At 33.1% G+C, this 13,060-nt stretch overlaps 1 protein-coding gene across 11 annotated transcripts; it reads right to left on the bottom strand.

The window, feature by feature from the left end:
- Window positions 1-1,058: 1,058 nt before the first annotated feature.
- LOC114281128 (azadirone synthase LFS) lies at window positions 1,059-8,097 on the bottom strand. 11 transcript variants are annotated; one of them, XM_082903437.1, is made up of 12 exons: window positions 7,858-8,022; window positions 7,157-7,221; window positions 6,281-6,476; window positions 5,219-5,317; window positions 4,910-4,961; window positions 3,843-3,964; window positions 3,661-3,761; window positions 3,520-3,578; window positions 3,175-3,231; window positions 2,857-2,902; window positions 2,588-2,667; window positions 1,059-1,392 (listed from the first exon to the last, which is right to left on the bottom strand). In XM_082903437.1, exons 3-12 carry the CDS (start codon window positions 6,417-6,419, stop codon window positions 1,311-1,313), a joined length of 837 nt encoding a protein of 278 aa, XP_082759563.1. In that variant the 5' UTR covers window positions 6,420-6,476; window positions 7,157-7,221; window positions 7,858-8,022; the 3' UTR covers window positions 1,059-1,310. The 11 variants fall into 11 exon arrangements, with proteins under 11 accessions (XP_082759563.1, XP_082759555.1, XP_082759554.1 ...); XM_082903429.1 differs by lacking the exon at window positions 7,157-7,221 and having other exon boundaries at window positions 2,588-2,649; window positions 7,858-8,097; XM_082903428.1 differs by lacking the exon at window positions 7,157-7,221 and having other exon boundaries at window positions 7,858-8,097.
- Window positions 8,098-13,060: the final 4,963 nt, after the last annotated feature.

The raw sequence follows: 13,060 nt of genomic DNA on the forward strand, positions 1-13,060 counted from the left end.
GTGTGAGCAAATCAAGTCAAAGCACAACAGAGCAGCAATTATAAATATAAAGGAGAGATAGAGAGAGAAGGCAAACACAAGATTTATAGTGGTTCGGTTTCCATCCTAGTTTACATCCACTCCTCAAGGCTCCCCCTCGAGTATTTTCACTATTCATCTAATAGATTTTCACCAGCAAGTTTACCGGATACTTGCAAGACTTTTACAACAATAATTTTGCTCCAAAAATTCCAAAAAATAAACTCACCAAAACAGCCCACTTTTTGGTGTTATCAAATCTCTCAAGTGTTTCTCTCTCAAACACTCGTAATGAAGCTCATGGGTATAACAACCATTTATAGATGATTTGTAGATTAAAAAAAAATGCGTAAAGCATTTTGTACGATAAAACTCCTAAAGAGTTGGATTTAAACAATTAAAGCTCATAGAGATGAAATGAAAGTTACAATATAAAATTATTGTATTTTCTCCTCTTTTGGAGATTATCCTCTCTCTCACTTGTAGATGAATGTAGATTTTCTATTTATAATCCCTCATCTTCATTTGACCATTGGAGAGCAAATATAGCCATTAGAATAGGAGAAATAGCAGTTGGACAGATTCAAGACACACTCAAAATAAGAATATGGTGAGCCCAAATGAGACAACGATGTGGTCCAATTCACATGAAGATAAGTCATAGCTGAATGAAAATTACATGAATAACCTATAAAACACATGATGGGATACATAGTCACTTTAATTTTTTTTAAAGTGAATTGTTTTCAGAAAATTTTTACAAAAATCATTTCCAGTAATAAATAATTTGCAAAAATATTTATTTTGCATTTTCCAGAAAATGAAAATAAAAATTAAAAACAAAAACATTACCAAACAGTAGTGCAACTTGTGGCAATTACAACCATTAATCAAATGTCAAATGAATGGAACATGTATATTAACCAAATATAGGTCCATAGTGAAAACTTATTTTCTCCACAATGCACAACATAACCTAATTATTTGCTTTGTGAACTCTTTCAAACGTAAATGTAGCATACAAAATAAAAATCCTGCAATTGATCAAATAATGTAAAAATAAAATATACAAAAAAAAAGTTAAAATTTTAATAAATATTTCGCACATTCTCATACATGTTTTACATATATATCAACATTACATTTGCAACCAAAAAAAGATTACATGATATTTCTCCAATATTCAACTAAGAGAACCTGTTTCCATACAAACTGTGGCAGGAAGGAGCTAACCTCTGTGTTCTACACTTGAAGCGAAAATCCCAGTAATATTGACAACAGAGTTTGGTGAATCATTTTTCGTATGACTCGAGAACAGCATAAGTATCCTTGTACCGCTGGAGGATGTAAGTTTCACATTTGATAGGAGGAAACCTGGTGGAAAAGAAGCAGTAAAAAATAGAGAAACTTCACGAAAACAAAGAAGTGGTGCATATCCTTTATGCATTTTTATTAATGCAAAAAGGTTTTAAATTTTAATTAGAAGCCAACTCAGTTATCCAGGGAGCCTTTAAATGCATCCCAAAGATATTGTTAAGACATCCCAAATTTGGTATTTTTTTTCAAATTTCACTTTATCCCCTTATCGTTTGAGGCCGGATTACTTTACCCACATGTGATTTAAATATAGGCATATTTGCCCCATTATGGTTTGGACTAAATTGCAATCTAACATCCGTTAACATTAATCCTCTTTATCTCTGGTATTATACACCTAATCTTAAATTAATCACAAATTTTATTAATTAAACCATCTATATTTGAATCACGAATAGGTAAAGTGCCCCAAACTCAAAGCACAAGGAGTAAAAGTGAATTTTTCCCCTTTCTTAATACCATTTGACCTCTATGTCAAATTACAAAAAAAAGACAACCCTAAACCAGCTCCAGCTAGACCCTCCCGCGTCCCCCAGCCCCCTACCCACCCTCGGTACCACCTTGAAAGCTCATCTACACCATCTCCTCTTTCTTTCCCCCACTTAAGAAACTCCCCCATGGCTCCCCCCTCTGTTGCCCACCTCCTACCCATTTTCTCTATCTCTCCTTTGGCGATGGTGGGTGATGTGGTTTGGATTAGGGTTTGAGAAAAAGGTCAGGAGAGGGCTGTGGGGTGTTGCAGAGAGGTGGGGGGCATCAAGAAGAAAGGAGAGGGGGTATTGGGGAGCACGGGGAGGGGGCAACAGGCAGTGGGGAGAGAAGGGGAGGGAAAGGAAGGGGTGGTGGAGGTGGCACTGGTGCGCTGGGTGGCTGGCCGATAGGTTGGACGGGTGCGGGTACGGTGGGAATTAATTAGGGTGTTCAAAGAAAATCAACAAAATTTAAATTCGAGAATGGGGTGTCCAAAGGAAGGGGGATCCAACCATTGTTTTGGAGTACAATTAGAGGTTCCCACTTGTCCACATATGTTGCACGTAATTATGACGTCAATGCTCCTCACGTCATTGTGTGGGTGATAATTAATTTGTGATCATGCATCCTCAGATCAGTTGCAGTTATCAATGGTTAATGTGTGTTCATACTTAGATCAATGCAGGTATGAACAGTTTATCTGTGTTCAATTGATACTTACTTGGGAGGGTTCTCTTGCGACTGGCAGGTGGGCAAGCATTCAACAAGACAATCGTGACTAGGCTGCACAAAGTATGCAATCTGCTCAATGAAAAAATAATAACAATAAATAAATATATATAAATCGAATAAAATGAAAGCAAAAAAACAAAAAGGGCCATTGTGTATGTTAGACGATAATATTGCATAAGGCGGCAAACTTTTCATTATCAACATCCCTTGTAGACTATGCAATTAGACAACATTCAAAAGCTTCTAAAGGGGCCTTACCGAATATCTCTCTTGACCATTACCCAGCACTCGATGCAACGTGGACCTGGACAAAATTAAGCAAGTGAACACAGATACCCAAGTACCATAAAATTATAATCCCAACACTCAGACCACATACTAGAAAAATTGGCATTCATGGTGGTGGCAATGAGAAATTATTGTTCTGCAATTTTTTGCTCTAAAGAAGGCAATGTCCCATATCGTACTCAATATTATCTCACAATAAACAACTAGAAAAAAATAATAATAATAATCCGACTGATTGTCATGAAGCTACAAAACCATCATTTAGGAACTTTGGCAAATGCACATTACCTGAAAATACAGTTGCTCCAGCGCTCTAGCATGTCACCAAGATTCACTATAAATGCTCTGAAAGTTAGATTTCAAACATCAAGACAGTAAGAAAATGCTAATAATATAGTAAAAGATTCATTCTACGTCAAATTGTAGCATCTAAATGTAATATATGGTCCCTTTCATTTAACCTCAGCGCATGATCACAAAAACATGTAGAAAACTTACACTAGCTCCAAGAATGGTGTCTAATATTGTCCAGAATTATGTAAAGTTTTCTTCCTTTATTTTTTGATAACTGAAAACCAATCCTAGGCAGTGCCTTTGGAACCAATCAAGTCTTTGAAGATTCTATTTACTAACCCTTTTAATGGTGCTACAAATTCCCACTTCTGAGGTTTAGCATCCTTATCCTTGCATATCTGTAATAAATTGAAAAGATCACAATCCCTTTCTCACAAAATATATTAGAAATACAATTCAAATTCTTAACTATATCAGTACTTGGAGACCATAGACGTCATCTGTTGCCAAGAGCGTTATCAAACCAAAATCAGAATGTGCACCTGCTCCATATATTCCCTTCATCGGATCAGAAACACTACCTGAAGAATAACCAAACACTTGTCATGATACAGGTGACATCAATTACATTAGAATTCCATGATCTTCAATTTAATTTTCACCTTCATAGTGTAGCAGACGCAAGGTTGCAATAGGCTTCCCAAGCATTTCTTGTCTATCAAAAAAGTCAACCTCGAGGTTAAGTGCAAGAGCTATGATCCTTGAAATTGCTTTTGTCACCTCACTAGCATGCATATAAACAATCATATGAACAATGTCATATATATAAAACTGAAAGCATGAAATCATGGCTGAACAAGTCACAAGGCTTAAATGGAATGATAGGTAATTGCTATTTTTCTACAAATGAATTTCTAGTGGGAAAGGAGAACAACTCCCAATAGAACAACTATCTGGATTGGTTTTATACATGTCCCAATTTAACAATGGTGTTTAGAAATATACCTCAGTGGCTAAAACAACTCACTCAACCTAATTCTTTGTTATTATTCCTCAAGTTATGCAGCATATTTTATGCTAATTTGCATCACCAAAAATGTATCAAAATATAAAAGATCTTAAGAGTGATTGGGAAAACATGTAAGAATTGAAGTTAAAAAGTCTGGACAATATAGATTAAAAAGCAATACATGCCACGTTTTCATAATGAAAATATATATAAATATGAATCTTCATGGTCTTAGAATATTATTATCATCCATCACCATAAAATTTTCATGGCAAGGGATGAGCTCGTATAATTACAACAGACAAACTCGTCAACCAAGCTTTGCAAGACCCACCAGGCTGTGCCATCAAGACCAGATGGGATAAAGGTATGAGTTCTCTCCTGCAGTTCTTCGGTCTATGCTCTTAGCTCACATCCCTAAGCCTTTCTTTAGTATATATAGAACTTCCAATATTTGATATGAAGTTATCCTTCCCATAATGTGATATTTTCCAAGATTTATTAGTCTAATGCAATACTTTTAAATTGACAATAGGGTATTCATATTAGATAACAATAAGAAAATAATATGATGCAGCATTTCTGCTTAGACACCAAAACAAGACAAGATAATTCTATTTGCTGCATGGAGAGTTATAATGTTTGATACAAAGCAGCAAATACATCTGCCAGTAGTATATGAAGTTCATTACAAAAAGATTAAACTTGAACAAAACTTACAGTGCCTCTCTATGATATTTCTCCATAGTTTCCCTCCATCCAGGCAAGATATCTTTCAAACGGCCAAAAGACCAAAGGGGTTAATACTGATTACAAAACCAATACCACGAAGAATGCTCAAATGCTTAAATCACATCAAGTTGAATTAAGCTCTGATGTGTGTGTGTGTGTGTGTGTGTGTGTGTGTGTGTGTGTGTGTGAGAGAGAGAGAGAGAGAGAGAGAGAGAGAGAGAGAGAGATGATTGGGACACGGCATGAACTACTCATACTTTGCACTTTCTTAAGACTTGAATGGATTTTGTAGCTTACCAGAAGGGGGCCAGACATTTGGTCCGTATAATGGCTTTTCTATGTCAGGATCGTTTTCAGGTACTTCTATTCCAATCACAAATCCCTCCTTATAATCTCCTATATCCGTAAAATAGGATAATCAATATTTTTCTTTTTTATGCAACAAGGATCTCTCTGTTATAATTAGTTTAAATTTAAACAACAATAAATCAAGAAAAATGGATCAACTGGAAGAAGAAAAGAATGGAACAATATAAAAAATAAAACAATGTGGGCGGCATCTCGAAGTAGGAAGGCAACAATATAATTTTGTAAACAAGAACATATATGAATGCATATAGGCTCAAGTTTGTTCGAGGCCTAAGGCATAAAAAACATAAATGAAGCCTTTTTAAGATCTTCATTTGAAATATATTTTTCTTTTCTTTTCAAATGCAAAATTACAAATTACATTCAAGTGTTCTAACATATCATTTGTAATTGATATTGTGGGTAGTTCACTTATTGTTTCTTTTCTTTTCAAATGCAAAATTACAAATTATTGTTTCTTATATTTTTTTTTTCTTATGATTAATGTGTGTTTGGAAGGGGAAATTTTATAATCATGGATGCATTAGAAATTTTAGTTTTCTTTAATTATTCAATATATCAATTGAAGTGCTCCCTTCAGCTTGCAAAACTTAATTTAAAACTTTCAATTCCCAAAACAAATTTAAACATTGATATCATCTTGTACAAAAATTCCAAATGCAAATTTAAGACAACTAACCCTACTTTTTCAACAGTTAGTGTGATTGCAAATTTATATTTATCATATTAAACTATATAAAAGTGGGGCCTCTTACTATGTGGGGATGTTAGGCGAAAGTCTAATTTTCCTAGCACTCAAGCCACTTCTTGACACGCATGATCGTACAAGCACAATATATACATATATATACACATACATGTCATGCACATACCAAGCTATACAATTGATGTCAACTTGTATTAAAAAAAACATCATATTGATCTGATATTCACTTTTCTGCTTATTGCTAAAAAGTAGTGTGACACTAGAAAAATGATAGCAGAACAAACCATGTATTTGATTGCCAGGATCCAAACTTTGATTGAAAAGGGGAGTGTAACCTCGATGTTTCTTGTTTCTAAGAACCTTCATTTTCTCACTTACTGGTAAATCAAAAAAACTTTTGCTTTGGTAAAAAACCTCATCCATAAATTCCTGGCTGATTCCATGATTGATCACATAGAAAAACCCAGAATCCAAACATGCCTGTAGAAAAGAGAGGAAGCAAAGGATAAGCCAGGATATAAAAACCAATTAACAAAAAACGGTGTGTGTGAAAAAGAGAGAGATTAAAATAAAACAATAGGGTACTTTAGTTCAATGACTGACTCATACAAAGAAATGGTAACACAATTGAGCAACTAAATACTAACTAACCTAATGGCATTGGCTATTTTTATGGTTCAAAAAAAAAAAAAAAAAAAACTAATAATGACATTGCAGTCAAAAGCTCTTGATCATCCACATTTCACTGTACAGAAAATTGACTAATTTTTGTAAATGTTAAGTTTAAAAGAGAAGCATAAAAAATGACATTTTATCCTAAATTCAATTCATAAATGGGATTTCAATATTTGATTCAATAGGTTGTTCACAGTACTATTTGGGTTGGTTAAAATAAGTTTTCTATTTTTTCCATAGTTCAAAACCTATGAAAATTCAGAAATTTTACTTTGCTTTCCCATAATCCAAACAAATAGTGGCATAAGAATCAATTACAGTTTATACCCCTACACTTGACATTCAATCTCACTTTCCCCTTGACCTTTTAATTGTTCCGGTCAATCCCTAGACTTTGAATCAAGTTATAATTTGGCCCCACATATACAAGCGGCATTTCAAAACGAGCAGAGAACAATCACAAAAATATTCATTACACTTAGCACCTTATATTTTTACCGCAATCTCACTTTAGTCCTTCCGCTCTAGCTCTTACGATCCAGGTACGGTCCTAAAATCTCACACTTTTAGATCATCAATTTGGATAGAGATTTCAAAAAAAAAAAAAAAAAAACAAAAAGAGTGAAATATAAATGAAATATAGTTATATTTTCACCAACTATTTCGATTTCTAGATCTCTATCCAAATCTATAATCCAAACCCATCCAAGTTAATTTTTGTGTTAATTTTTCAAATGCTATTATAAGATTGAGCCTAATTGCAACTTGACTCAAAATAGAGTAGCTGAGTGAGATAATTAAAAGTTGAACGGATCAAATGAGATTGAAGGTAAACTATAAGATGCAACCTTATATTTTTACCACAATCTCACTTTAGTCCTTCTATGCTAGCCTTATCATCTATAATATACTTCTACTAAAATCTCAGTTTGTAGGTAAAGTATAGGATGCAAAAGTGTAAATTTGCCAATAAGATCCCAAGTTGAGCACCGCTTATAATCTGATCGTGCTTAAAGCACCAAACATCAACAATCGGACATGTTATTGGTTGGTTGTATTGTGTGGATTGTGATTGATCACATGACGCTACACACCAACTAATAATTTTCCGATCCGTATATAATCAATCAATCAAAAAAACCAGATATATGAGAGACAGAGAGAGAGAGAGAGTGTGTGTGTGTACCTGTTTGAGTAAAGAAACAGAGTTAAGAATGTCTGGGCTTGAAAGATCGATACAATTGAGTGCAGAGAAGTTTTCAAAATCTCGCGGAGCTTCAAGAGCTTCGTTCGTCAAATTCTCCATTTCTGATAATGAGGTTCTATTCACCTTCACCCAAACAAAGATACGAGGTTCCGATATTTATACACCCAGAAAGATATGAGGTTCTATTCAGCTTCACCCAAAAAAGATATGAGGTTCCTATATTTCTTTACCGATAAAGATATTATCAATTAATTAAGGGCAAATTACACTCATAAGCCTCTGTTTTCTTGCAATATCACTGCCACCCCCTTTAATAATTGAGATACCAATGCACTCATACATTTGAAAATAATGTAACAAAACAAAACAAAAAGAAAAGAAAATAAAAGAAAAAAAACAAAAACAAAACAAAACAATTTCTGTATCATGGTTATGGTTATTTGTTTACATAATTTCTGTATTTTAGCTTCTGTTAATTAAATAATTTGTTTATTCAAATTAAGTTATGTTAAAGTTTTATCTTAAATAACTATTTATGGTTATTTTGTATTCCCTGTAATCTTAGCATAATATTTTCCACTCTGTTGTGTGCTTATAGCTGTTACCCCTTTTAAGTGGTGAGATGTAAAGAAGAACTGTAACATCGTATTGTGCGACCCGCATGGAAATTGGATGCTGACACAAGCAATTAGAGATCCAAATTATTTTTCTTTTACAAAATATCTCGTATGGCTATGGAACCACATAATATGAGTCTCATACTTATATAAGACATTTGATAAAACTTTTAAGGTCTCTAACATTTTTCTTTAGTACACACCACAGCATACAAGTTCAAAGACACCACACACGGCTATTCTTCCCTCTGATTCATTATCATCCAAATTGAAATTTTTTATAATTTAAGGTTTTCTTTCTTTTCTTTTCTTTTCTTTTCTTTTTTTTTTTTTTTTGGAAATCCCCATTGAAATTTCTTAGGGTTTAGGGTTCTTATTTATTATTAGAAATCTCTATTAAAATTTCTTAGAGTTTAGGGTTTTGAATTTTGATTTTTAGAATGAGTTTTCAAAAACCCTAAATCAAGCAAGCAAGTTTTGGATTTTGAGTTTCGAAAATTTGATTTGAAAATTGAACCAAACACACCCTCACCTTTTCGTTGGTGTGTTCATGAATGCTAGATGGATTCATGCTTTACTTGGTTGCAACTTTACTTTTTTGAATGTCAAATTTTGAAGTCAAAAACTTCAAGGAGGTATCATGTTAGGGCATCTCCAACGGTACATCAAATATTTCATCAAATCTGAGTAAAAAAAAAAGCACGAATCCCTCTATCTGATATCAGTCACTCCAACGGTGAATTTGTAATTGTCATCAAAACACAGGTCGTCCGGGGGGTCGACCGGTAAGAGCAAATAATAAAAAAAAAAAATATGCTCTGTGTTCCATACATTATTTGATATTTCAATAATAGATCAAGAATATAATAGATCAAATAAGAATCCCCAATGGCCATGTTTGTTTGGGCAGACTGGATTAGCATTCCCATGACTAATAATCTTGGGATTACGAATCCGTTGGATTATCTATCCTATCTTAACTAAAAGTCAAGTTTAAAATAATTAGTCCGTACTTCAATTGTTTAACCAAACATCGGATTAATAATTTTATTGGACTATTAGTCCAATCCCAAGCTCATGTCCACCCAAACAAACATGGCCAATGTGTTGAAACCATGAAATGGTCAATTTTGAAGGTTAGGAACCTGAAATTTGATGATCAAAAGATAAAATTTCAGTTCTTTTAGAAATAGGTATCCAATGATTTGATATGGGTAAAAAAATACAAAATATCACACAAAAAAAAAAAAAAAAAAAAAAAACCACATTTGTGAATGGGTCAGTGAATTCTCCAAATTTGATCAACCAATTCAAAATTGTGAAGCTTTTCACAAATGAGTTATTGAAAAAGTTGAAAATTTATAGACAACAACACATTAGAGAGAAAGAGAAAGTACAAAAGGAAAACACAAAAGAATAAAAGTGAAAAAAGAAAACACAAACACAAAGAAAGACAAAAACAAAGCACAAAACGCAGATCTTTATGCGGCTAGTTGAGTAAAGAAAGACGAGGAAGGAGAAAGAGGATGGGTTGAGAAAAGGGGGATTTGGCCTCAAAAACAACAAAAGTTATTATGAGGAATAGAATGGCTTGTGTTGAAGATAAAAATGGCAGATAAGAAATAATAAGATTAAAGATTGGAATGAAAATCCCTTGATTTTTGGGTTATCAATGCTTGAATTGGATGAATGAAGAAGTGGGATGGGTCCAAAATCGGAGAGAGGGAAAGAGAGAGAGAGAGAGAGAGAGAGAGAGAGAGAGAGAGAGAGAAAGAGTATGCAAAGAACGATGAGAAGACAGAGACAGATTTGCTTCGGAAGCAAACAACTTTGCAAGCCAATTTGCAGTTGTTAGCACCATAAATCTACAATTTTATTATTTATTAGTTATATAATTGCAGGACATGTGGCACCCTCTATTCATTTGGAGGTTATGAGAAGTTATGAAATTTGGAAAGGTGATGGAGATCATGGAGCATGAAGTGAAGGTTGAAAGAAGTTATGAAAGATTATGGAAGATCATGGAGTATGAAATGGAGAAGGTGGAAGAGTGGGTAGTTTTAGGTAGTTTTATCCTACAAATGTTTGCCTATAAATAGTCATTCATGGCTACATTGTAAAGGGACCAACTCAAATCAAAGACAATTGATTTCTATTTTTCTTGTCATTTTCCTTATCTTAGACGTAGTTTAACATTGATTTTATATTTCATGCATTTTATTTTATGCACTTCCTTTTCAAAGCATAGGAGTAGAAGTAATTAATAGTTACTTTGGTTGTTCACTCAATCACCTCGATTGTTAACTCAATCATTTTTTTTTGTTTCCCTCATTCTTCTTTTAATTTTTCTTTTCTCTACACTTGGTAATTTTGAAGTCCTTTTCGTTAAGGCAAAAGATCCGTCAACACAATCGCTTGATAATTGGCTTGAATTTAATTTGTAAGGATTTTTCAATCCTTGCTGGTACGCTTGCATTTATGATATTTTCATTCGTAAGAAAAATAAGCCAACAATTTTTTACACGCCCAGTGGGACATCAGGTGTAAGAAATGAAAAATGAATTAGATTTGTCCATTCCAAATAGCCTAGATAAAATCTTTTGGCGTAACCCAAAATTTTTGGATCTTTAATAAGAGATCTATTTTCTTAATGAAATAAACTTTCATCCCTCACAATATTATTTGGTGGAAGAAAAAAGACACCATTTAATTGGAGAAATTCATCAACTTGATATGAAAATTCGCCAATGGAATGATGAGTTGTTAACTCTCACTACCAAGTCTTTAACTAAGGCTTTAATGGCTGGAATTTGTGAATTTTTTCAGAATTTTTCCATGGTTGAAAATAGCAAAAGCAAAGAGTCGATTTCATCAATGGCTCAGGGGGTCAAAAAAACTCATTTTTACAGAGCCAATTTATGAAAATAACATGGCCAAAAAGCATGTTATTAAGCCAAGCATGGTCAAAAATAATGTTCCATATAAGACTTGGGGGGTTAAAAACCCATTCTTAGAGAGTCAAACCATGGACATAAGATGTCTATGAAGGATTGTCATAAGCCATTAAAGGCTAAAATGGAACAGTCCATTAAGCCAAAAAATGATGAAACTCATATAAAGGATTTTCTTAAGCCATTAATGGCTAAAATGGAACAACCTATTAGACTAAGAAATGATGAAACTCACATGGAGGATTTTCATAACCCGTTAATGGATAAAATAGAAAAACAACCCCATTTGTCAATGAATGATGAAAGTTTTTTTTGATAGACAAAAGAAATCTCTATTGATGAAAAGAAGATTACATCAATAAAGAGGAGCTTGGAGCTAGCACAAGCTCCAAGCTCCAGTTGGTGAGAAACCAACAAAGCAAAGCAAAAAAAAACAACAAGCCAACCAACAAATCAATACAGAAAAAACAGACCCAGAGGAGCTCCAATTGCTGTGTTGCCTCCAGAGTTAGACAGAGCAACTGAAGCTTCCACAAAACACACCTCAATCACCTCAAATAGACAGCCTAATCTAATGCAGATTAGAGACAAAATCATGAATAGAGTAATCAAAATGCAATACCCATTTGGCCCACAAAGTAATATGCCCCATTTGTCAGTGAATGATGAAAGTTATTTGGTCAAAGAACATGTTTTCAAGCCAAGCATAGCTAAGAATGATGAACAATTTAATATTCACGAATCTGAATTTTTTGAAATTATTTGTGGCACCCTAAATATTTAATTAATATCACAACCAATCACGATAATAATAAGAATAGTAATAATAATAATAATAATAATAATAATAATAATAATAATAATAATAATAATAATAATAGAAGTAGTAATAGTAAAATTAAAGTAATAGTAAAATTAAATAATTAATTTTATGATGGTATGTAAAAAAACAAAAATGTATTTTAATTAGGAGTTATTATTTTATTAAATAGAGTTAATCTAATTGTTGTAGATAAGTACACACAAAAAAAAAAAAAAACAACAAAAAAAAACAACAAACAAAAAACAAAACAAACAAAACAAAAAGAAAAGAAAAGAAAAAAAAAAAAAAAAAAAAAAAAAAAAAACGAATCAGATGCTTATCCTTACGGATAAGCATGCAGCAAAAGGGGGGGCCACGTGGTGATACCACATGGTTGCTTGGAGAGAAAGGAAATGGTGCCTAAAAAGATATTTTTGATAAATGTAAGGAGCAAAATGAGGTGCAGTCCGTCCGTAAAAAGGGGAAATTTCGGTGAACGGAGAAGAAACGATGAGGGATTAACATTAATGTGAGTTGTATTATACCATGAGTCACCATATTATATTTTACGTGTGTTTTGAGTTGCCATAATTTATTTTACGCAATTTGTGTTTTATAATATATATTAATATTTCAATTACGTTGATTATTTTCTGAATTCTATTTGTCTAAAATGAAACCCATGAATATGTTTGTTTAAATTTTAGAAATTATTTGACAATGATTTTATAAACAATTATGTTTTGTAAGTACCACCACGGAAGTCCCATGACTTGGGAGATTTAATTAACCATTGGCTTCTATTTGGTCAC

This window comes from Camellia sinensis, chromosome 13 (genome assembly GCF_055761805.1).
Source record: "Camellia sinensis isolate YWXY chromosome 13, ASM5576180v1, whole genome shotgun sequence".
NCBI classification, from domain to species: Eukaryota; Viridiplantae; Streptophyta; class Magnoliopsida; order Ericales; family Theaceae; genus Camellia; species Camellia sinensis.

Excerpts from the sequence above, each read along its gene's own strand:
- LOC114281128 (XM_082903427.1), bottom strand. The coding sequence starts at position 7,977 with ATGGAGAATTTGACGAACGAAGCTCTTGAAGCTCCGCGAGATTTTGAA. Across the intron at positions 4,962-5,218 it reads AAATGTCTGGCCCCCTTCTG|ATATCTTGCCTGGATGGAGG; the intron begins GTAAGCTACAAA and ends GCCGTTTGAAAG. Across the intron at positions 3,579-3,660 it reads ATGACGTCTATGGTCTCCAA|ATATGCAAGGATAAGGATGC; the intron begins GTACTGATATAG and ends AATTTATTACAG.